General features: G+C 45.7%; 1 protein-coding gene across 1 annotated transcript; it reads right to left on the bottom strand.

The window, feature by feature from the left end:
* Nucleotides 1-583: 583 nt before the first annotated feature.
* FRAT2 (FRAT regulator of WNT signaling pathway 2) lies at nt 584-4048 on the bottom strand. The gene has a single exon (XM_070363970.1). The coding sequence runs from the start codon at nt 3533-3535 to the stop codon at nt 2846-2848; it is 690 nt and encodes a 229-aa protein (XP_070220071.1). The 5' UTR covers nt 3536-4048; the 3' UTR covers nt 584-2845.
* Nucleotides 4049-26077: the final 22029 nt, after the last annotated feature.

Genomic DNA, 26077 nt, shown 5'->3' with positions numbered 1-26077 from the left:
TATGTGGCTGGCCTGCAAGAAAACTCTGTGAGAATGGTGATGCTGCAGGGTTGAGGTATTTATTGGGTCAAGGTTCTTAAGGCTTAAATTCTCAAGGCTCTTAAGAATTTAATAAATCCAACATGGGAGAAAATGCCGTCAAAAACATCTTGTGGAGGTAGTACACCGCATGACTGGACGCCCTGATTAAGGACAGCAGGAGAACCTAGAGCCAGAGTGCCTAGGTTCAAACCCCAGCTCCTTATTAAAAGGTGGTGACTTCAGCAAATCACTTAATCTCCTGGACCTCAGTGTCTTCATTTATAAAATGGAGAAAATAGTGCCTACATCATAACGAATAATAAAGCCGTGACGTAACGAACAGTACCTGGCACATGTGTCAAGTCCCAACCCCCGTAATGATAATAGCAGAGACAGATCATTTGGAAGGTGTGTGGAGGTGGCCTTCTAGAAGGCGTTCAGGAAAAGGGACTTAAAAAATACGGAAGCAAAAGAGGTGGCAATGATCACAGTGGAGATCAAGGGGTGTCTTTTTTTTTTTTTTTTTTTTTTAAGGGGTGTCTTAAGTGTTAGGACATGTGGAGGACATTGAAGAGACAAACAGGGGCCTGCTGAAAGAAGAAGGTGCAGTGGTGATAAGAATCAACAGTTATCATTTTTTCAGCCCTTAAGTGTTCCAGACATCTCAGGTCCTCATTACACTTAGCAGTACTGTTTTATAAATGAGAGAAGAAAAATGCAGAGCTGTCACTTACCTGGTATGACACACATGGCGAGCAGCAGGGCTGAGTCAAACTGAGTCACTGAGCACTAGCCTTCCCCTGCAGCCCATGTGGGAAATGCTGGGCAGGACAGGTGCCCCTGGGGCGAGTTAGCAGAGCTGGGCTGTACCAAGTAAGGCTTTCTTGGGGGTAGGGGGCCCATGCCAGGGGAAGATGGGATGGAGAGCAGGGGATCCAGGAGGGCCACTTTCATGAATTGAACTCTGCCTGCTCAAACCACACCAACTACCAAGGACATTGCTATAAAACCCTATTGTCAGAATTCTCTAGGTCACAGCTCAAGACTGAGTCAAGTCTCAAAGATGAAAATAGTGAGGCTCTGTCTATACCCTCCCCATTCTTCAAACACAAAAAATTCAGAAAACTCACCTTCCTCCACCCTCTTTCAGGTACAGCAAATCACTTGGCCTCTGTCCTCCCTCCAGCCTAGAAAGTTTCTGGACTATGTTTTGATTCCACAAAAGGAGTTGAAAGCCCACCTAGCATGTTTTCTAAAACCTGGACTGAATTTTTGTGTCTTGTGAATTATCGACCCAGAAGCACTCTTGGACTGCAGCTCCACCAGTCTCCACCTCCCACCTCGACCCCCCCAAGGGCCCTCTCCATTATAACTTCATTAGGAAAGGTGTCACCTATGTGCTTTTCTTTCCCCCCGCCTTCCACCAAAAAGCCAAACCATGCTCCAAAACAAAAACCCAATTTATTCAGCAGACATTTTAATCAAGAAATCCTAGAAATCAGGACCACCACAATTTCAGACACTCCGGTGCGAAGTGTACGTCAACAGCTACATCTGAAGGATGAGCAAGCCATTGAATCTTTTTTAAAAAAGTTAGTTTAGCTCCCTTAAAGTTTGGAGGTGGCACCTTATTTAAAGCGCCCTCAAGTTTCCTAAGTTTCATATGGGTAAAGCCAGCAGTTTCTCCTCTTGGAGAGTCACATTTAAAACACGGTTTCTGTCACTCACAAAAAGCTGGTGCCTAGAGGAAACAGAGAGGCGAGGACCCTCAGAGACTCAGGCTCATGGCTCCACGGAGGGCCAAAATAGAGCAGACAAACAGCCAGGGTCTCATCCATGCAGTGCACATCAGAAAGGGTGGAAGAAGAAAGGCCAAGCAGGAGGACAGGAGAGACTCAAGGATTGTTTATGACTGTCTCTGAGAAAACTCAGGGCATGGCTAAGAGTGGCCTCGCAGGAGGAGTTCTGGATAGAAAGAAAGCACGGAAAAAAACAAGTAATTCTCCTTACATCTGTATGTCCGCTCCAAGAGGTAGCAAAGCATAAACAGGACTCTTCTTGGAACAAAAGAAAAGACAGACACAGGGGTGAGTTAGCTTTCCCAGGAACCCCACAGTCTTCCACCTACAGCACACCATGACCTTGAATCACAGGTGGCAAGGTCAAGGCATTTAAAAGTCCACATCCAAGTCGACCCACCTTCAAAATTCTCCACCTCCCTGCCCCAGACAACTGGAGTTCCCATCTCCCACGTCAGTCAGTCACCGGATGAGGATGGGAGAGTAAGGGGGCTGGCATCCCAACCCACCCACCCACCACCAAGCTTTTACATTCTTTTCTCTGGAATTTCTTTGCACAGCGATTGTAGCACCATTTTCACTAAGCTCCTCCACCGGAAAATAAAGAAAATGTATTCGAGTCATCAGTTTTCAAGTATTGTTATAAAGCCCTCATGATTCTCGCCCCTTGAAGCCGAATCTTTAAACAATCCTAGCACACGACATCCCCAAGGGTTAAGTCAGGTACAAGTTGATGCAAATAGCTGCCATAGTCTCCCAGTTTTGTCCCAGGTCCCTGGGGCCGAGGTTAATTCTCACGCGACACGAACGCGCCCAGGCCCGCGTATTTCTCCACGCTCAAGTTTTCTCCGACAGCCTCGCCGGGGCCACTAACTTCTCGGCTTGAGGTCTCTCCCCACGCGCCTCCTTGCAGTCTAGGCGATCGCTCCAAGAACGGCAACGGCGGCTTCAGCTCAAGGTTGGGGTAAGTAGGACGCCGTAGGGTCCGCGCAGCAGCTTCTTTTCCTTCCTCCAGGGGCCCTGGGTCAGTGCAAAGCGCCGGAGGGTTGAAGGGAGACAGGATCTGGTCGGCTGCGGCTGGCCCCCGGTCCGGCGGGACCCGCGGGGCCTGTGGCTGCCACCGCGGCGACTGCTCGCTGGAGCCTCCGCACGGCCTCCTTGATGAGGTTCCCCGAGAGCACCAACTGCTGCAGAAGCCGGTGCGGGTCGTCGTCGTTGGCGCGCGCCCCAGCTGGGGGCCACCGTCGCTGTGGCAAGCGGCGGGAGGTGACAGCGCCCCGCAGCCATCCTCGCCGGCACGGCCCGGGTAATGTACTGGCTCCAGTGGCGAGCTCCGCCACAAAGTAGGGCGCAGCCCGGCCCCGCACGCGGCCGCGGTCCCCGAGGGCGCAGCGCAAGGCCCCCGAGGGCGCCGGGCCCCCAGCCTCGACCGACACGGCCGGTAGAAGCAGCGGCTGCGCTGGGGCGCGGGCCTTGTCCGCTCTCACCGCCGCCGGGGGCCGCGGGGGCTGCAGTGGCGGCCCCGGGGGCGCACACGCGGAGGCAGGGCGGTCCTGCGCCGCGTCCAGCTGCAGCGTCTCGCCGATCTGGGCCACCAGCCGGTCTACCTCAACCGAGCCGCCCACAGTCACCGACTGTTCCAGCAGTAGGATGCTGTCCTCCTCCTCCTCCTCTTCCTCTCCGGCTTCCTCTTCCTCCTCCCTCCGGCACGGCATGGCCCCCCGCGCCGGCACCCGGAGCTGTGCGGGAGTCGCTGGCGGCTCGGCTGTCCCGGGGGCTCGGTGTGCCGTGGCGGAGCCGGGCGCGGTGCTGAGGCCAAAGCCGAGGCCGAGGAGGTAACCGGAGCCCGCCAGGCACTCGCGCCGCGCGCCTGCAGCCGCGCGAGCCGGAATCCTACTGGCTCAGGTTGATTTGTAAACAATGGGTGACGTCGCCGCCGGGCCCTACCACCGCGCCGGGAAGGGGGGGAAACGCGAGGAGGCGGCCCGGCGCGAGCAGTCGCGGGAAGGGCAGGGACGCAGCCGGAGCCTTCTTGTGTCTGCGCTCGGTGTCTGCCTAGGAGGGGATTCCGGGAGTGGGGAGAACTTCGTACTTCCCCGGCCCGATCAGCAGCACAAGAAAATGAAGACTCTTGAGGCGGCCTGTATTGGATTCTCCCACTCACGGACACACCTACACACACACCCAAGCCCTCCTCCTCGGACGCTTCCTCCCTCCCCACGTGTCAGCACGGCTAGGGCCGGCCCTGCTCCACCCCCGCGCTCCCGCAGTCACCCGAACCCGGAGTGGTGGGGGAGGGGCGGGCCCTGCGATCAGCCGGCTCGGAAAGGGTGGGGCTGGGGAAATTGGGGCTAGGGAGGGCGACGTCGCATTGGCGGGCCTAATCGAACTGAGGTGGGGTCTATGAGCTTACCCCCTCCGCCCAGGCTTCCGGCCCTCAGGCACAGCGCTAGAGAAAGACGCACCACCGTATGGCTAAAGAAGAACTGACTTTGTTCATTAAAAAAAAAAAAAAAAGATTTAAATAGAAATATAGGGCAATAGAAAAAAAAAAACTCTAATCATAGAACTCAAACATGGTTTACATATTAGAATTTTTCTTTTCCAGCCTTTTTCTATTAAAAGTGTTATGCAAACAGCCATTCGTATACGTTATTCACTTTCCCACTAGCATTACACCATAAATGGTGTTCGTGTTATTGCTTGCGCTTTGAGAACATTTAATGATTACGTAAGTTTCTATTAAATGACTGTGCCATGAATTATTAAACAACTCTTTTAACGTTTGCTGTTTACCTTCTTTCACTGTTGTAAATAAGTATGTGATTAACATTTTTGTGCGCAGAAATTTTTTGTGTGTTGGTTCTCTCCTAAGAACATATTGCCAGGAATGGAAATTCAGGTCAAAGGATATGGATATTTTAAGGTTTCTGATAAATGTACCAAATTGCTTTCCTTCCAACAGTTGGGTAAATTTATTCTCCCGTCATTCATGTTGTAAGCATATGGTATTCACCGTGCCTTCACGAGTATTATAGTTACTTTTTTTCTGGTTTTGTAAGTGATATGGATAACTCATTTCTGTATTTGATCTTACTCAGGTAGAGGAGTTTTCTAAATGTTAACCAACGTACTTCTTTTTGGGGGGAATAGTTGTCTCATAAGTTTTTCCTATTGAGTTTTTTTTTTTTTTTTGTATTTGCATAACTCCTCTACGTACCAGAAACTAACTCTTCTCTTTCATATTTTGCTGTGACTCTTTCTTCCGTTTTTGTTGGCCCTGTGCAGTTTTTTACTTTTCACTAAAACTTAAACTTTTAAAATAGTCATATCTATATAAAGTCCCTTCCTTTGAAACTTTTACTACAATGCTAAATTTAGAGTCTGGCCTCCAGAAAGTTATTAAATATTCAGTTCTATTTTCCTGAGATTTTCCTAGTGTCTTGATTTTTTTCAAATCCATCTGGATTAATTTTGGTTACTAGTGTGGGGAGATAATATGATGCCACACCCTCCCACCCTGAGGCTGCAGGCACAGCTGAATACAGGCAGGGCTATATTTCTTCACTGGGCCAGAGGTGTTTGGGTACTATAGATACAAGCTCTTCCCTGATAAGCTCCCAGCTGCTGGGTAAGCTGAAGGCTGCAAGGTCTGGGTGTGACTGGGAATATTATGATCAGTTGAAAAAAAGACCTGAAATTCCTGCCACCTCTGGATGTGTGGCTTCTGGCAAATCAGTTTACAAGTGAAAACACTTGTAAAATGGAAAAAAATAATCCTGGCCCTGCCTCCCCCTGAGGATTGCTTTCAGGATCAAATGAGATAATGGGAACAGGCTTTGTCAGGCATTACCAAAGTAATGTGGGATTAGGTCCAGTGGTTTACTAACAGAGGTCTGGCTTAACTCCAGCCATTCCCTCAGGGTAACAGCTAATACATTCACGTAAAATTTCCCCCCTTGCAGCCCACTAAGTAAAATGTACCCCCAAGGCATTACTTCCTTGAACTTGACTGGTCCCTGAATTCTGCCTCCTGCTTATGGGACCTAGGATTGCTTGAAGTCAGTCCAAAGCCTCCCAGATCCCAAGCTGTGACCCCACAACTAGTTCTGCAGGTTTTGGTGACAGATCCTTTCCCAACGTGCAGACTTCCTCCTGCATCTCTGTGGAGGGCTCTTCATATACTTTATGGATGCAAACTGAAAGCCGTTGCCCCCAGAGAGAGAGGAGTCTCATTTTCATTCTGATGACACTTACTAGAGAGAATTTCAAGGGGAATGAAAATTAGGGGAGGTCTTATGGATTTCAGCAGAGTTAAATGGTAAATTTTTTTCCTTCCTCTCTGTAAGATGATGCCTGCCTGTAAGTAGAGAAAAGCAGCTTTATGCTCCATTGACTTTAAACATTAATGGGGCTGGTGTAGCTATTGTCTCTAACCCAGCATCCCTGGAAGTCGGTTTTTGTCTTCTTGTCAGGGTAATTCCCACAGTGCTCTTAGTACTATAGGAAATAGAGCTGAGATGGCATTCTTTTAAAAATCTTCCCTTTGTAATGTTGCTTTTGTGTGGAGATTGCTATGTAAATATGCCGGGACTCGGATATTATACTATTCATTATAGAGAGGAATTCATTACTGGAGACCAACTCCATTTTCCTGGGGGCACTTCTCTGGAGAGCTCTGAGAGAGGAAAGTGCGGCGCTGGATCAGTGGGAGGCAGAGAAATGCCCTGGATTAGGAATCAAAATACAAGATGCTAGAGAGACTCAGATGCAATTAAAAGTAATGAGAGGGTATCAGAAAGGGAAACGATGAGAGCTGTGTGCCTGGCACGCTGGCCGTCTGCCTGGAAAGAGACATGGAGGGTATTCAGCATCACCCGTGGAAGGACACAGAATTCAAGGATTTTCTGCATTTGTTTAGACTGCATTGAAATTCTTCACAAGGAGTTTGCTTTCCACATGGACTTTGTTTTCAGTCGTCTGCACTCAGAGACGCCAGCAGGGATGAAGAGAGAGGGACTATAGGCTTGGAATCCCACCTGCATCCAGCCACTTCATCCTTCTGTGCCTCAGATTGTGAATCTGTAAAACGGAGGGTGATCCCTTCTTTACAAAATTGTTATATTACATAAGAATGTGTATGGGAAAATTCATCGCATGACCCTGGGGGTGATATTGGAATGAAGCTCTGAGAAGCAGAAATAGTTTTAGAGATGTTTAAGCCTAAAAAAAGCAAGTTCTATGCTGTGGTCCATTAATGGATGACTAGTTAAACAGTGTAGCCACACAATGGAATATTACTCAGCCATAAGAAGAAAGGAAGTGATGATGTGCTATATTATGCTCAAAAACATTACGCGAAGTGAGAGAAGCCAGAAACACAAGGTGGTATATTGGGATTCCACTTACAGGAAATATCCAGAAGAGGTAAACCCACAGAGGCAGAAAGCAGGTTGGTGGCTGCTTAGGCCTGGGGCAAGACTGCTAAAGGGTGCGAGGTTACCTTTTGGAGTGCTGAAAAGATTTTGGAACTTGATAGTAGAGGTTGCACAACTCTGTGGGTATATTCAACGTCACCGAATTGTATACTTCGAAATAGCTAATTTTATGTTATGTGCACATCACCTCAATAAGACAAAGTCTGTGTTGTATCTGGTACTTGATCTAGTTCTTTCTCTGTAATTGTAACCGCAGCCTACTAGCGGATGTGAAGTTATCGCGTCTTCACCATCCTTCCAGTGCAGGCCACAGATCTTTTTCAACTTTGAAGTCCATTGAAAATGCCAAATCAGCTGATTCCCTCACTCCTGCTGTGTGATTTTCTGACGGAGGTAAACAGGGTCATTGACTTCCTTTGGCAAGCAAGCAGAAACTAGTCCAGCGGCAGCCAGGGGACCCCGCTAGTCCTGATGAATATCTTCAGTCATCTTTTCCATCCTGTCTTCTCTGTGCTAAGGGCATAGGTTGGTGTAGGTTGCAATTATTTTTAATAAAATGTCTACCTAGGTAATCATGATTAGAAATTGCCTTGGGCAAAACCATAGGCTCAGATAGCAGATCAGTGATTGCCAAAGGTTAAGTTGGTAGAGGGAAGGCTGTGACTACAAAAGCGAGCACGGGGGAATTTTGGGGGCCGATGGAACTGCTCAATGTCCTAATTGCAGTAATGGTTACACAAATCTGCACAGATCTTAGAACTGTACACCAAAATAGCAAAACAAACTGTAAACACACATACCATATATTAATTATGGTGGTGGTTGCATGGGTATATATATACTTGTCAAAATTCAATGGACAGGGACTTCCCTGGTGATCCAGTTATTAAGACTCTGAGTTTCCACTGCAAGGGCCACAGGTTCAATCCTGGTAGGGGAACTAAGATTCCCACATGCCGTGGTGTGGGGAAAAAAAAGAAACCCAGTGGACTTTTTAAATGAGTGAATTAATTATATTATAGGGCTTCACTGATGGCTCAGCAGTAAAGAATCCACCTACAATGCAGGGGACACAGGAGGCCAAGGTTTGATCCCTGGGTTGGGAAAATCCCCTGGAGAAGGAAATGGTAACCCATTCCAGTATTCTTGCCTGGAAAATCCCATAGACAGAGGAGCCCGGCTGGATACAGTCCTTAGGATTACAAAGAGTTGGACACAACTGAGCGACAGCATGTACGCACACACAATTATACCACAATAAAATTGATTTTCAAAAATTTGCCTTGGGACATGAAAGACATGCCCTGTACATTCTCTGTAAATCACATATGGGGAAGTAGGAAAGATGATGGTTGGGCTGCTGGTTGCGTGACAGACCAGCAGGGAGTGGGGTGAGGGAGATCCTGGCAGGGTCACCACAGCCTGGAGCTCAGCAGGCTGTGACTTCCCTTCATTCCATCACCCAGCACATCGAAGGGTACCTGCATAGTGTCCTTACAGAGCCTAACACTCTGTGGTGGGAAAAATAATGGCTCTTCAAAAATGTCCACGATCTGAGCTCTGGAGCTTGTGAATATGTTATCTTACATGGCAAAAGGGACTCTGCAGATGGGATTAAGGGACTCTTGAATTGGGCAGTTTATCCTGGATTGTCCAGACGGGCCCAATGTAATCACAAGAGGATGGCGGGACTTCCCTGGTGGTCCAGTGGTTAGACCAAGAATCTGCCTGCCAATGCAGGGCACATGGGTTTGATCTTTGGTCCAGGAAGATTCTACATGTCATGGGGCAACTAAGCCCGTGAGCCAAAACTACTGAACCCAAGTGCCCTAGAGCTTGTGCTCCATAACAGGAGAAGCCGCTGTCGTGTGACGCCTGAGCACTTCAACTAGAGAGTAGCCCCTGCTCACTGCAACTAGAGAATGTCCATGCCCAGCTACCATCAATGAAAAAGAATTTTTTTAAAAGAAGAGGGAAGCAGGTGGGTCAGAGAAGATGTGATGGTAGAATTAAAGGTAGAATGTTGTGATTGCTTTGAAGATGGAAGGGGCCATGGGCCAAGGAATGTAGGCAGCCCCTAGAAGCTGGAAAAGGAGAGGAGACAGTTCCTCCCCTACAACCTCCGGAAAAGAACACAGCCCTGCTGACACCTTGACTTTAACCCAGTAAGACCCACTTCAGGCTCCTGACCTCTGCTGCTGCTGCTAAGTTGCTTCAGTCATGTCCGACTCTGTGTGACCCCATAGACGGCAGCCCACCAGGCTCCCCCGTCCCTGGGATTCTCCAGACAAGAACACTGGAGTGGGTTGCCATTTCCTTCTCCAATGCATGAAAGTGAAAAGTGAAAGTGAAGTCACTCAGTCATGTCCGACTCTTCGAGACTCCATGGACTGCAGGCTACCAGGCTCCTCCATCCATGGGATTTTCGACAGTAAGATAATAAGTGTGTGTTGTTTTAAGCTTCTAAATTTATGGTAATTTGTTAAGAAACAATAGGAAACCAATGCACAGTCTAATGCAGAAAAATGTATAAATAAACAATTATTGTATCCTACCTTAAACATGGGTCATAAAAGGATTGAGTACCAAGTGTGATGGTTCAATCAAGGAGCCACTCAACCCACTCAATGAGTTAGGAATTACTTTCTACAAAAGTGACCCAGACTGATGCCTCAAGGATGCTGTTGCAACATGTTCACAAAAACCCATTCCTTCTTCCCTGTGAATACAGCTAGAATATGTTTTCCAGACTCGCTTGCAGCTAACTGTGGCCACGTGGCTGAGTTCTAGTCAGTGAAACCTGAGCAGAAACAATGCGTGCTGATCCATAAAAACCTCTTCAGGTGCTCATCCAATGCTCTTTCCCACTGTACTCACAGTGGTGTCAATGCCCAGGGCAATCTTGGAAGCCACACGTGGAAAATGGCAACCCCGCCCCCAACCTGATCACCCAACATATAGGAACACCAGATGTTTAGCTTTTCATGAGAATTTGAAAACCACTTTTTGTGTTAAGTGCTGAAAAGTTTGAGATTTGTGACAGCATCCAGCACAACACTAAGTAACAGGGATGGGGAAGGGTTAACAGGGAAGAGAGAAGAGAAGAGAGTAGCACCTCCAAGCAACTTGAAAAAGCTCAAATATGGCTGGGCCAGTGTCTAGAGGAGGCACAAAATGGGGTATGTGAAGGATGGGGTGCAGTTTGAGCTGCAGAGGTAAGTACTGGGTGGGTTGTGAGCACAGGTGGGCCACGAGACCTGATTTGCATTTTAAAAAGAGCAATCTGGTAAATTCCCTCATAGTTCAGAGGTTAGCACTCGGCACTGCTGCGGCCCTGGTGGTGGAACCATGCCATGCAGCACAACTTAAATAAATAAATGCATACACGTATACAAAAAGTAAAAATAAGAAATAAAAGGAGCAATCTGCCTATAGGTGCCAGGGCCCAGAGGAAGTAAACCCCAAAGAAGTAAATATAAAAGCCAGATGCCAGTTTGGGATGATGGTGAAATGGAGGCCTCCCTGCTCAAGGAAGCACTCTGTGATCTGATCGTGCACAGCCCAGATGAGCTTCCGACAAGCCACAACCAGGCTGGGTTCCCATCCCTGTCCTGCAGGCCAGGCCAAGCATTTCACCATCTTACAGAATTTGTCCTATAGAGGGAAATTCACTTCTAGTAGGCCATTCTGGATTTTCCTGCCGGAGCAGCTTTACATCTAGCATCTTGAGGTGAGGGAAGAGACTGGTGAGTTCAGCATCTGGACTCACCTGTAGACCTCGACACACAGGTGCGCTGAAGCCTTCTCTTTCCTGTTTCAGACTCCTGCAGGCAGACAGCAGACCGCCTCGGAGTCAGTGCTGGTCTCCGCAGAAAAACCGCACAACTTCGTGTGGGAAATCAAGCCCATTTGGAAATGCAGACTTGAGGATGTTGTCTAAATTCATTCTTGCCCATTGCAGGCCTGTGTCCCTAGGTCTAGTGAGCTGTCCAGGGACCACGGTCTGTCTGGTCCTGACCAACGTTAGAGGGGACACCTAGTGGGGAGTGGGGTGTCTTGGGTTCTTCTTCAGTAGCTGGATGCTGGGGACAGCAGTTCCAGCTCCGGGCCTCATGGTTCCATTTGTAAAGCCAGGGGTTGGACTCAATTCCTAAAAGCTCCCTTGGTTCTGGGATGCTGGGCAAGCAGCTGGGCTATGATATCCAAGCTTGTAATTTCTAACCCCTCCTCATGGTCCTCTAGCAAAATTAGGATGGCTAGCAGCTAGTGCCGGAAAAGCTGACAAGGGCGCTGGGAGACTTCGTGCTTTTTACTCTGTTTCCAGTTGTGTAAAATGAACTTAATAAAATCATCTAATTTAGGAGCTACTCTAAACAGGGAAGGAGGAGCCATCTGCACCCAGTGCTCAGCTTGCCAGCTCCAAGTAAACCCCGGCCCCACCCTCTTAACCCAGGCCCCAGGAATGCACACTTTTAGAAATCTATTGGCCTTGATTTGAAGGGGCTCATTTTTTTCTCTCTTCTACTATGTGGTTTTAATATTTTCTTTTCTAGCAGTCTCACTGTATCTTTGGCTTTTATTATATAAATTTGTGAATGCAAATGGACTCTACATTTAAACAAATAAAAATTGCTCCCCAAAACAACAAACAAACCTTACAAGATTAAATTAGATAAGAATTTAGGAGTGGAAGGGAGGCTTCAGAGGGAGGGGATATATGTGCACAAATTGCTGATTCACATTGTTGTATAGCAGAAACAAATACAATGTTGTAAAGCAGTTATGCTCCAATTAAAAGTAAAGCTATTGGATCTTTCAGCAGCAAAAAAAAAAAAAGAAAAGAATTTAGGTAATAATTCCTAACATGTATTTGTAGCTATTACTGTGCCATATACTGGGCTTAATGCTTTATGCATAGACTTTATTTTATCCTCAGAACTAATGTGTGAGTTAGATATGATTATCTCTGAGGGTATTATCTCTAGGGAAACAGGCCAGAGAAGTAAAGGAAACAGCCCAGGGCTGCACAACTAGGAAGTGGGGGCCTAGCCTTTGGGTGAACCACCACCCCAGTTTGCCTGAGACTCTCTGTTTTAGCACTGAAAATCTGCTGTCCTAGGAAACCACCTTCATCTCATGCCAACCAGGACAGCTGGTCGCGGTAACTCAGTGGTCCTCATGGGGGGCAACACTGCTCCTCACAGACATTCTGCAGTGGCTGTTATGTTAATAGTAATTAGTATTATTTGTATCACTATTACTACCACATATAATTTTTTAACTTCTCACCCTTCCTCTCCTTACCACCACAATATCCTGACAAAAGTACAGTATTATCCACTCCACCAAACCCCTTCCCATACTTGCAGAAAGAGGAAGGCATTGATTGGGAGTACCCAAGGTAAAAGGCACGTACTTTTAATTTTTGTTTTTTTTTTTACTCTTTTTACAGCTTTTAACCAGAGCCCACTTTTCTGGCTCAGCCAGAACTTGGATGAGAGCTCTGAGTCTGCCCCATCCTATGCAGCCTTCGATCAGGAGAAAAAGCTTGGCTGAAGAGAAGAGCAAAGTCAGCCGAATGCATTGGTGAGTAACCCCCTCCCCCGTCCCCCTCCCCCCCCTCCCCTTCCCCTCCCCCTCCCTCTGAGCTGTTGCTGCTATTTGGTGCATCCCTCCATTAATCCTTGTGAATCCTTAAAGGAGACTTTCTTATTTTCTTTTCTGAACAATGAAAGTACATTGTAAATAAAATCGCTTCAAAACATGGTTGAGTCATGGTTTCCACACAAAGGGAAAACCCTCTAAAAGGTAAACGGACCAATCAAACGTAAGGCAGGAACTTCAAGGGCCAGGGGTCCTTAAGTAGTGGCCCCTGTCCTATAGAAGTGGCTCTAAGCCTCAAAAAGTTAAACAGAAATACCATATGATCCAGCAATTCCATTTCTGGGTATATACCCTAAACTGAAAGAATTGAAAGCACCACATTCATAACAGCAGTATTTTCAACAGCCAAAAAATGGAAGCAACCCAAATGTCCATCCAGATTTATGAATAGATAAACAAAAGTGATACAGCTATACAATGTATCATTCCTCCTTAAAAAGGAAGGGAATTCTGACACATACGACAATGTGGATGAAACTTGAGGACATTATGCTAAGTGAAACAAGTCACAAAAGAATAAATATTTCATGATTCCAGTCATATGAACTATCTAAAGAAGCCAAATTCATAGGGACAAAAAGTATAACGGTGGCTTCCAGAGACTGGGGGGAGAAGGGAAATGGGAGTTAACAGATATGGAGTTCCAGACTGAGATGATGAAAAATTTCTGGAGATGAATGGTGCTGATAAATGTTGCATAACAATGTGAATGTGAATGTACTTTATGCTACTGAACTATACACTTGAAATTGCTAAAATGGTAAATTTTGTCATGTTATTATTTTATCACAATGAAAAAAGAAGTACCAGTTGCCTGTAAAAAGGAAAAAGACAGATGTTAACAAGTCTGGGCAAAGATATGGAGAAATTGGAGCCCCAATACATTGTTGATGGGAATGTGAAACAGTGCAACATTTTGGCAGTTCCTCAAAAAGTTAAACATGGGCTTAGCATGAAAAAAGTGAAAGTGTTAGTTGCTCAGTTGTGTCCCACTCTTTGTGACCCTATGAACTGTAGCCCGCCAGGCTTCTCTGTCCATGAATTCTCCAAGCAAAAATACTGGAGTGGGTAGCCATTCGCTTCTCCAGAGTATCTTCCCTACCCATTCTGGTCTCCTACATTGAAGGCAGATTCTTTACCATCTGACCCACCAGGGAAGCCTATAACCCAGCAGTTTCACTCCTGGGCATATACCTGAGAGAACTAAAAGCATATGTCCATGCAAACACTTGTACAAAAATATTCATAGCAACATTATTCATAGTGGCTAAAAAGTAGAAAGGACCCAAATGTCCATCAACTAATGGATGAATCAATGAAATGTGGTATACCAACTCAATGCACATGAATCTGAGCAAACTCCTGGAGACAGTGAAGGACAGGGATGCCTGGAGTGCTGCAGTCCATGGGGCCACAAAGACTCAGACACAACTTAGTGACTGAACAACAACCTCTACACAGGGGGTGTTATTTAGTCTTCTAAATAACAGTGGATAAGGAATGAAGTGGCTTGGCTTCTCCAGGAGCTCCTGGTAAAGAATCCACCTGCGATGCAGGAGACTTGCAGGAGACGTGAGTTTGATTTTTGTTTCAGGAAGATCCCCTTGAGGAGGAAATGGCTACCTACTCTGGTATTCTTGCCTGGGAAATCCCATGGACAGAAGAGCGTGGTGGCCTACAGTCCATGGGATTGCAAAGAGTCAGACACAACTGAGCCACTAAACAACAAGAAACAAAAGGAATGAAGTACTAATACATGCTAAACATGGATAAAACTTGAAAATGTTACATTCAATGGAAGAAGCCAGATGCAAAATGCCACGTTACATAATTCCATTTATATAAAATGTCCAGAATAGGCAAATCCATAAAGACAGAAAGTGGACTTCCAAGGAGTTGGGGAAAGGAAGTAAGGCATGAGGAATGACCACTTAACGGGTGTAGATTTTCTTTTTAGAGTGGTGGAAATGCTCTGGAATTAGTGGTGATAGTTGTAAGACATTGAATTCTGTGCGTTGAAAGGGTGAGTTTTGGGAATTCCGTGGTGGTGCAGTAGTTAGGACTCCATACTCTTAATGCTGAGGGCCCTGGTTCCATCCCTGGTCGGGGAAATAAGACCCTGGGGTAAGCTACCAGGCAAGGCCAGAAAGAAAGAAGTCTGGCAGTTTCTTAAGAGGTTAAATATAAACATAGCATATGACCCAGGAATTCCACTCCTAAGACTCTATCAAGAGAAACGGAAATACATCCATAAAAAGATTTGGATGAGAATGTTCCTAGCTGCTTTAGTCATAATCACCCACAGGTGGAAACATTCCAAATGTCCATCAACTGGTGAATGGATAAACACAATGGGTGTCCATACATTAAAATATTATTGAGCAATAGAAAGAAATGTACTGAATTATGCTAATACATGGAGGAACCTCAAAAACACGAACTACATTAAGTTAAAGAAGCCAGAGGCAAAATCCTACATATTACTTGATTCCCTTTATATGAAATTCCAGAAAAGGCAAATGTACAGAAAGAGAGTAGAGCAGCCTGGGGCTGTGGATGGGAGTAGAGAGTGACAACAAAGGGGCACAAGGGAAATTTTGTGGTGGATGGCAATGTTCTAAAACTGGAGGTTGGTGGTGGTTGCACAACTTTTGTTCTATTAAAAAGCCTAGAACCGTACATTTACAGTGGGTGAATTTAATGGTATATAAATTATACATCAGTAAAGCAGTTAAGGGCTTCCCAAGTGGTTCTAGCGGTAAAGAACCCGCCTGCCAATGCAGGAGACATAAAAGACATGGGTTTAATCTGTGAGTTGAACCCATGGAAGAGGGAAGATCCCCTGGAGGAGGGCATGACTACCCACTCCAGTATTCTTGCTTGGAGAGTCCCATGGACAGAGGAGCGTGGCAGGCTACAGTCCAAGGGTCACAGAGTTGGATTACTGAAGAGACTTTAGCAAGCATGCATGCACAAAGCAGTTAAACCTTGCTCTAAGGATATATATTGACTCAATAAAGGAAAATTTTAGAGCTCTTTGATGGTCCCCAGCTACAAGACTATTCAGCACTTGAAATATACCTAGTCTGAACTGAGATGTGCTGTTTAGTGTAATACACACTAGATTTCATGGATTTAGCATGAATAACAAAATGTAAGCTAGTCATTAGTAATTATTTACATTATTACATATGTTAATATGTAACATAATTATTACATATGTTAAATGATAGTATTTGGATATATTAAGTTAAATAAAATATATTACTAAAATGAATTTCACCTTTTTTTTTGGCAGTGCCATGTGGCTTGTAGGATTTTAGTTCCCCAACCAGGCATCAAACTGGGACCCCCTGCATTGAGAGCATAGAGTCTTAACCACTAGAGCACCAGGGAAGTCTTCTTACTTTTTAAATGTGGCCACTAGAAAATTTTCACAGCTGACTTGCATTATATTTCTGTTGGTCAATGCTGCTCTAGAAGCAGGTCTAGCTACAGGTGAACCTTGATCTAGTAGCTTCACAATGTTACTCAAGATCTGATTTCTTTCTAGTTTGATCTTCCACAGCATTGATTTCAACCTGGAGCTAGCTACTCTCAGTGTTGCAGCCAGCAGCTCTTAGAGGGACATGCTTCTCTATTCAAGAGTAGAGAGTCTGTATATCAGCATTCTCTCCCAGACAGGCTGGGATTCACCCACTGGACTGTCTTAGTTCATATGCTCACCCCTGAGTCAATCCTGTGGACAGCAAGAGAGATTCCATGGTTAGTTCATATGCCCTACTCCTACAGCTGGTGAAAGGGTCAACCTCTCCAGTATCACATTATAATCAGAACTGAAATCAAGAGTGTAGGGAAGGGAAAAGAATGGAATAATTGCTGGGGAAGAAACCAGGAAATATCCCCATTGAGAAAGAAAGATAAATAATAACAGCACAGTGTGATGGGTGAAGATTGCCTGTGGTCTGTTCTTGCTGTTGTTTCTGCTTTCTCTTACTCATATTTTTCTCCTTGTATGCCGGGTTATTGTTGATAGAATCTTGGACATTGCATTTGAAAAATTTTTTGTACAATAGAAATAATTTGGGAGCTAAGATGATGTTGTCATCCTCCACATAAGATTTTTGCTTCTTTCTATCAAATTCATGAGGACACTAGCAGTCTGAAACCGCCTTAATCCAAGTCCTAGCCTCAAGATTCCCTGGGCCACCCAGACTACTTGATGGTAATTTTCAAGTGTATGTGATACACCATAGATTTACCCTTACACCAAGATTGTAATCCATTAAGGTCCCAGCTGAAGATGTGTGTGTAATTTATTTGGGTCTCCATTCTTAGAGATTCCTGAACGCAAACTTTTGTCCCCTTAACTTCACAAGACCCCTAAAAGTGCATGTCAGCCACACAGTTTGTACCCCACTCATCCACTCACACAAAAGGTTGCCTTTTGCTGGACTCTCTGAGTCCTATTTGCTCCTGAGGCTTGGTCAGGTAATTCCTTGCTATGCTGTTAGCTCTTTGTTGCTTTTAAAAAGTTATGTTTGTCTTTTTAAAGGGTTCATCCTACTTCCTTTTTTATTTTTAGCAATAAAGTACTTTAAATTAAGGTATAGACTTTTTTTTAACTTAAAAAATTCATTTATTTATTTGGCTGTGCCAGATCTTAGTTGTATCACGCAGGATCTTCACTGTGGCATGCAGAATCTAGCTGTGGTGTGAGAACTCTTAGTTGTGGCATCAGTTCAGTTCAGTCACTCAGTTGTGTCTGACTCTTTGCAACCCCATGGACCACAGCATGCCAGGCCTCCCTGTCCGTCACCAATTCCCAGAATTTACTCAAATTCACATCCATTCAGTCGGTGATGCCATCTAACCATCTCATCCTCTGTTGTCCCCTTCCCCTCCCGCATTCAATCTTTCCCAGCATCAGGGTCTTTTCAAATGAGTCAGCTCTTCGCATCAGGTGGCCAAAGTACTGAAGTTTCAGCTTCAGCATCAGTCCTTCCAATGAATATTCAGGACTGATCTCCTTTAGGATGAACTGGTTGGATCTCCTTGCAGTCCGAGGGACTCTCAAGAGTCTTCTCCAACACCACATTCAAAAGCATCAATTCTTCGGTGCTCAGCTTTCTTTATAGTCCAACTCTCACATCCATACATGACCACTGGAAAAACCATAGCTTTGACTAGACAGACCTTTGTTGGCAAAGTAATGTCTCTGCTTTTTAATATGCTGTCTAGGTTGGTCATAACTTTTCTTCCAAGTTTGGCAGCATGTGGGATCTAATTCCCTGATCAGGGATTGAACCTGGGCCCCCTGCATTGGGAACATGGAGTTTTTAACCACTGGACCACCAAGGAAATGCCTCGACATTGGTGTTTTTTTTAGATATGACAGTAATGCACACTTAGCATAAACATAGCATAACTTAAACATAACTCTTAGGTGTGTGGAAACCAAAACATTCATGTTACTCCCCTGCCACCCCGTTTGTTTTTTGGCCGCACCCACAGTTTGTGGGATCTTAGTTCCCTGACCAGGGATTGAACTTGGACCCTCAGCATTGAGAGTGTGGAGTCCTAACCTCTGGACTGCCAGGGAATTCCTTTTATTGTAATAGTATTTGCTTTATTGTGGTGGTCTGAAACCAAACTTGCAATATCTCCAAGGTATGCCTATAATGTCTTTGACAGATTTTGAAATCAGAGTCGTGCTAGCCTCCTAAAATGGGTAGGAATGTTCCCTTTTATCTACAATATGAAGGAATTTGTGCAAGATTGATGCGGTTTTATTCTTAAACATGTGCTGGTGAAACTATTTGGGCCAGGAGTTTTCTTTCTGAAGTTCAACTTTTTAAATAGTTATAGGGTTACTCAGAATTTTTTTTTTTACAATTCAAAAATTTTATAGATGATACTCCATTTTAAGTTTTTATGAAATATGGACTATGTTCCCTGTGCTGCACAAGATGTCCTTGTAGCTCTTTTTTTTTTTTAATGTTGGATGTTTCTGAATATTTAAGTATTTTATTGTTTAAAGTTTTTCTTTTTTTTTTAATTTTTGGCTCTGCTGGGTCTTTGTTGCTACACTCGGGCTTTCTCTAGTTGTGGCAAGTTGGGGCTACTTTCCGCTGTGGTGCACAGGCCTCTTATCGCAGCGGCTTCTTTGTTGTGGACCAGGGCTCTAGAGCGAATGGCCTTTAATAGTTGTGGTACACAGGCTTAGCTGCCCCAGGGCATGTGCAATCTTCCCAGCCCAGGGCTCGAACTTGTGTCCCCTCTGTTGGCAGGCAGATTCTTAACCACTGGACCACCAGGGATACCCTAGCTCATTCATTTTACAAGGCATTCTAACTTTTTTTTTAGCTGAATCGCCACAGAACTCCTCACCAATGACCTTCATATTACTAAATTCGATAATCCTCAGCTTACTTGAACTTTAAGCAGATTTGATGCAGCAGATAACCTCTATTTTCTTGAAATATTACCTTTACTTAGTTTCCAGGATACCATGTTCTCCTGTTCTGTGTTTTATCAATTTTTTTTCTTCCTCACTGGCTGTTCTTATCTGCCTTTAATGTTGGAGTGCCCCAGGCTTAGTCTTAGATGTGTTTTCTCTATCTACACTCACATACTTGTTGATATCTGAGTCTATTTACTTGAAACGCACACACACATAGGCTCCCAAATAAATACACCTACCCTGGAAGCTCTCCTCTGAGTTCCAGATTCATAGATCCAGTTGCTCTAGGTGCTCAATCTTCATTTGGATGTCTAACGGTCATCTCAAACGCAATATGTCTAAAACCGAACTCCAGACTCTCCAGCTCCCAAATGCATCATCTGCAGTGTTTTCCCATCCTGACTGATGGTCACTGTGCATCAGGTGACCCCTAGATTCACAGTCTTCCAACGGCCCCCCTTTCCACTGGGAGGAAAAAGTCGAAGTCCTTCTAGTGGCCTATAACCCTACGCCAACTCATCTCCCTCTTACTTTCTCAGCTCCAGCTACTTTCCTTTGACTAACTTGAGCACGTGCCCCTCCCAGGGCCTTTGCACTTGCTGCTTCGTCCAGCTACAGGAATTATTAAGGGCTCAGTTCCTCAAATCTTTAGCCAATTTAAAGTTGAAACCACCCCTCCCTCCCATCCAGTACTCCCTGTCCCTTTTTCTGCTTTACAATCCTCTGTAACACTTATCTTTTGCTAATGTATTGAATTCCATATTTATTTTGTTTTATTACCCCATGGAGGCTGGGTGTTTTGTTTGCTTTGTTCTTGATGTATCCCTAGTGCCTAGGGCAGTGCCAGACATGCGGGGAGCAAGGATAAAAAAAAATCCTATCTAGCCTTCATAGTCGAAAAACCAAGGGGCCCACCTTCTCTCTACTGAAGCTAAAGATCCCTCCATGAACAGCACTGGACTTCAAGTTGCAGTTTCCGAACCACTTCCAGCCACTTCTCAACATCTCCACCACTGAAGGTACCGCTTCCCATCCCAGCCTAATGTGCCATCACCCTCTTGTCTGGATTGTTAAGAGCAGGTTCCCAGCAGGTCTGCTCATTTCCTCCAGCCTGTTCTAATCTATGACTCACACAACAGCCAGTAATCCTTTTTTTCTTTTTTTTAATGCAAGTCAAATCAGGTCGCCCCTGTGTATCCTCCACCCGCACCCTATTTTTGTTGGGCTAATCCAAGGCCCTGTAAAACACCCCCATCCAGCAGCTTCTCTAGTCTTCAGCTGCCCCACTCTCCACGTTGCCCCCCTGGCCCAGCAACCTTGGCCTCTTGTCCATTCTTAGAAGGGGCCATTCGTGCGTGTGTGAGTGTTTGCTAAGTCGCTTCAGTCATGTCTGACTCTTTGACACCCCATGGACTGTAGCCCGCCAGGTTCCTCTGTCCATGGGGATTCTCCAGGCAAGAATACTGGAGTGGGTTGTCATGGCCTTCTGCAGAGGAGCTTCCCAACCCAGCGATCGAACCTATGTCTCTTAGGTCTTCTGTATTGGCAAGCAGGTTCTTTACCACTAGCGCCACCCAGGAAGCCTGAAGAGGCCATACTCCTGATTCCAGGGCCTCTGCACATGCCATGCTTAGTTTGGAGCATGGCCCAAAAGTGGGTGACAAGGGCTGCTGCAGCTCTGCCCCGAAACCCCAACCACACACACACACGCAAACATATAACCTAAGCAAAAAAAAGGCCTTGTCTGCTACAGCGCTTCATACGAAAACAATCTAACCTAAAGCCTGCTCCACCCCAGGTCTTAGATAAACGTTGTTCACTTCAAGGGGCATCCCCCACCAAATCAAGTCCAACTCCCCACCTTGTCCAAATCACATCCCTTCATGGCCACACTTAGACTTCATGGCTAGTCCAATCATGTCTTTGTTGACTTATTTTTAATTTATTTTGTCTGTCTCCGCCTTAAAAATTTCATGAAGGCAAAGTTCCTGTCTGCCTTGCACACTGCTGAATCTCCCATGCCTCCTAAAATCTTTTTGTGGAAGGAAGTCCTTTTTTCAGAATAAATGCACAATGCCAGTGTGTGAAGAAAATGTTGAAAAAAGAAAAGACTTGCAGGCCAACTTCATCCCCCTCCTTGAAAGGGGAGGAGGAAGAAGAAAGAATACGCGCCCCCACCCCACCCCTCCTGGCCCTCTCAGTCCTCAAGAAAGTCGGTCCTGGTCCAGCTCCACCCTTCTCTCACCAAGTACAGAAACCTGTTCAGTAATTAGTTTTAGTCTGAGTCGCTGGGCTTTGGGGGTGAAGAGCCTTCAAGATGATGAACGGGAACAGACTCTGATGAGACTCTGGTGTCCCAGCCACACATGGCGTTTTGAAATTCACAGCCAAGCCTCTTTGCAACCCCGTGTCCCCCCAGGAGCTAAGTTACTTCTGTGGCAGGCAGCATGGACTAGAACTCCGGAGGCCTGGGTCGTCCCTAATGCCACCTGCTTAAGTTGCCTGTGGGGTCTCAGCTATAAAGTGGGATGATCACGAAAGTGAAAGTTGCTGAGTCGTGTCTGACTCTTTGCGACCCCCTGGACTATACAGTCCACGGAATTCTCCAGGCCAGAATATTGGAGTGGGTAGCCGTTCCCTTCTCCAGGGGATCTTCCCAAACCGGGGATCGAACCCAGGTCTCCTGCACTTCAGGCGGATTCTTTACCAGCTGAGCCACCAGGGATGATCATGAAGGTGAGCCTCTTACCACAATGAGGCTCTGTACAGCTCGAGTTGTAGTTGCCTCTGTACACCTGTGCAGGTAACTGGATCAGGTGTGACTGTGCCCCGTGTGGCGTCCTAAGGAAGGGATTCACATAACCCCTGTGATTATTTCTGCAGAATAAATACTAGATGTCAGCTTTGCTAGCTGATTATTATTTGTCTTGGAGGTATACTCTACCTACTCGGAAGGAGTTGAACTACCCGCCAGAATGATTAAGGAAGGCCATTTTTAGATAAGTATTATCACACAGCGACCCAATCAATACATGCATACAGGCAGCCGTGTAAAACTCTGCTGGGGTAACACTGCGCCTCGTCATTTTTATGAGTGTTTTATAACAGAGGGTTATTGGCCATGGATGACTTCAGGTTCAATTGCCTCAGGTCCGAGATCTATGACAGAGCAACCATTCTAGGGCAAAGCAAGACTTTTCAAGGTTTTGCAAGACCTACAGAGGAGCCACTGGACCGAGTGAGCTGTTTCTAGCATGGTCCACAAATCCATCTGCCTATAAACAGTGCCTCAGACCCTCTCTGAACGTCTGGATAAAAATTGTGTCAGCTCTGTAATTGGAACCTGCGGGTCTGCAGGGTGACATCCCTGGAACCTGGAAATCAGGCTGCCCTCTAGAATTCAAACCCTTCAGTCTGCACTGAAGTGAAAAAGGCAGGAGTCAAATTAAATTTCAGAAAAGCTTCTGGACAGAAGGTAAGTGGGTCCAAAGAGCCTAGAAGATACCAGAGAGGAAGGATTGGGCCTGTTGTGCAGCGGTACACAGAACCAAGAGGCACCCAATGGGCAGTATTTATATCCCATACACCAAGGACAGTGGTCTGACAGCAATGACCTTAGTGACATATCACTCACATGATTCCTTTTGCCTGCTTCATGCTCACTGAAGCCTCCGATTTTGACTCCTTTTTCAGGGGACAGTATGTCCAGAGCAGTCACCATGACACCAAGTCTCCGGTAGCAGTTATCGTTCTCATTATGAGTTAATAAATGGTAATTCTGACTAGGACTCTTGTGAGTCTGTTTTTACTTCACTGAACTTATCAACTCTGATTTTACTTCCTTTATTTTTTCTTTTGATCAACGCTGATTTTAAATTTATTTATTTTTATAAATAAACATTCGGATCTTCCCTTGTGATTCAGTTGGTAGAGAATCTACCTGCAATACAAGAGACTGCCTGCAATGCAGGAGTTGCGGTTTCAATCCCTGGGTCAGGAAGATCCCCTGCAGAAGGAAATGGCAACCCATTTCCAGTACTCTTGCCTGGGAGATCCCATGGACAGAGGAGCTTGGCGGGCTACAGTCCATGGAGTCACAGAGAGTCAGACACAACTTAGTGACGAAACCACGTTTTCACTTTTGGCTGCGCTGGGTCTTTGTTGCTGTGTGCGGGCTCTCCCTAGTCGTGGCGAGCAGGGAGCTCCTCTTCCTTGTGGTGCTCGGGCGTCTCACTGCCGTGGCTTCTCTCGTTGTAGAGCACAGGCTCTGGGGCTCTCGGGCTTCAGCAGTTGTGACTCGAGGGCTGTAGAACACAGGCTCAATAGTCATGGCACATGGACTTCGTTGCTCTGCGGCATGTGGGATCTTCCCAGAGCAAGGATCTAACTGGTGTGCCCTGAATACGCAGGCAGATTCCCAACCACTGGACCACGAGGGAAGTCCCAAGGCTGATTTTAGATTGCAAAGCTGATATCCAGAACTCAACGGGGATGAACATGCAGCCTGTGTATGCAGTGGCAAGCCACTACACCCTCACCCACTTTCTTAATCAGTATTTACTCATCACTGACAACAGCTATAAATGGGATAAAACCTTCCAGCACTGCTGGACATGGATGACTTGGCCAGGCTCTAACACCCTGGTGAATATTTCTAATGGCAGCAGCGACATTAAGCCTGATTTCAGGAAATGGCAAGCCAGCTCAAATCAGGGTAATTTTCTGGAGTACAGTCATCTATCCATTCATAATAATGTCTAGCAAAAAATAGAACAAGGAGCAGTCATCGTGTCATTTTCTAAATATTGCTTTGCACGTGATCCAGCATCTGGTGATGGCCTTGTGCTGTGTGCTTAGCTGCTCAGTCTGTCCAGCTCTTTGCAACCCTATGGGCTGTAGGCGATCAGGCTCCTCTGTCCACGGGGTTTCTCTAGGCAAGAATACTGAGTGGTTTGCCATGCCCTTCCCCAGGGGATCTTCCCAAACTAGGGATCGAACCCAGGTCTCTGACATTGCAGTTGGATTCTTTACCATCTGAGCCACCAGAGAAGCCCAAGAATACTGGAGTGGGTAGCCTATCCCTTCTCCAGGGGAACTTCCCAACCCAGGGATTGAACCAGGGTCTCCTAACATTGCAAGCAGACTCTTTACCAGCTGGGCTACCCAGGAAGTCCAGTGAGGGCATCAAGGGACAACATACTTATGGACTCAAAGACCATTTCTATGTAAACTGAGCTACATCTACCAGGCAGATATTTAAGGACACTGAAAACATGCTTATGAAATGTTTATACATCCGTAGGGTAAAAAATTTGTGATAGCCAAGTGCAAGCTTAGAATATAAACTTGTAATTTAAAACTCTATTTTTGTCAAAAAAGCTCTGTGTATAGAAACAAATGAAATATACTAGGATTAACAGTGAGAACTTGGTGGAAGGATTCTAGCCCATTTTTCACCTTTCTGTTTTTTCCATACTGTTTTCATAACTTCTGTGACTCTTTACTTTTTTTTTTGGCTGTGCTGTAAAACTTGGAGGATCTTTGTTCCTCAACTATGAGCCCTCAACATTGAAAATGAGGAGTCCTAACCACTGGACTGCTGGGGAATTCCCAAATCTTTATTAATACTTCTAAGTGAAATACAGAACACATTCCAACTTTCTAAGTTACCTTTTGAAGAAACATATGCAACGAAGATAAATAAAAACAGGGACTACTTTAATTTCTTAAGTAATTTTCTCACTTGTAAGCAACAGAGAAAACACAGGCTCAAGCATGTGGACAGATGTGGGCTTGCAAAAGCGCCAAAGACCTAATAAGATAGCCTATGCCAGGGATGAACTGTGGGCACAGCCACTACCACAGCTGCTGAGGCCGTCTTGAGATACATCATCTCCCAAGAAGGGGGATGGTTGCTTTAACCGGACCCACCTGTGTCCAGAGCGTTGTGTTAATAGGGCGTACGAGCAGACTGCTTTTGCGAATCGCCAGAATGATGCCAAATTCACAGCCAGCACAAGCATCACTGTTTTGGTGCAGTCAGGCTGGGTATGTTTTGTCTTCCATTCCTTATTTTTGTATGTCTCATACCTTAATTTAAATTGGAGTATAATTGCTTTACTACGTTGTGATAGTTTCTTCTGTACAACAAAGCCAATGAGCTACTTGTATACATAGATCTTTTCAGCCTTGAGCCTCCCTCCCAACCCCCCATCCCCATTTTACCCTCCAGGTCATCACAAAGCAGAGATGAGCTCCCTGTGCTAAACAGAAGCTTCCTGCTAGCTATCTATTTCACTCATGGTAGTGTATATACAACAATGTTTCACTCCCAATTTGTCCCACCCTCCCCTTCCCCACTAGTCCAGATGTCTGTTCTCTGAATCTGCTTTTCTATCCTGCCCTGCAAATAGGTTCATCTGTACCATCTTTCTAGATTCCATATATATGCATAAATAAATATGCAGTACTTGCACTTCCCAGGTGGCACTAGTGGTAAAGAACTTGCCTGCCATCACAGGAGACAAAAGAGATGCGGGTTCTATCCCTGGGTCAGGAAGATCCCCTGGATAAGGGCATGGTAACCCACTCCAGTATTCTTGTCTGGAGAGTCCCATGGACAGAGGAGCCTGGTAGGCTACAGTCCACAGGATCACAAACAGATGGACATGACTGAATCAACCTAACACGCA

This window comes from Bos mutus, chromosome 26 (genome assembly GCF_027580195.1).
Source record: "Bos mutus isolate GX-2022 chromosome 26, NWIPB_WYAK_1.1, whole genome shotgun sequence".
Lineage (NCBI taxonomy): Eukaryota > Metazoa > Chordata > Mammalia > Artiodactyla > Bovidae > Bos > Bos mutus.
This window is presented reverse-complemented; position numbering and strand designations above follow the sequence as displayed.

Coding starts and splice junctions, on each gene's coding strand:
- FRAT2 (XM_070363970.1), bottom strand. CDS start 3,535: ATGCCGTGCCGGAGGGAGGAGGAAGAGGAAGCCGGAGAGGAAGAGGAG.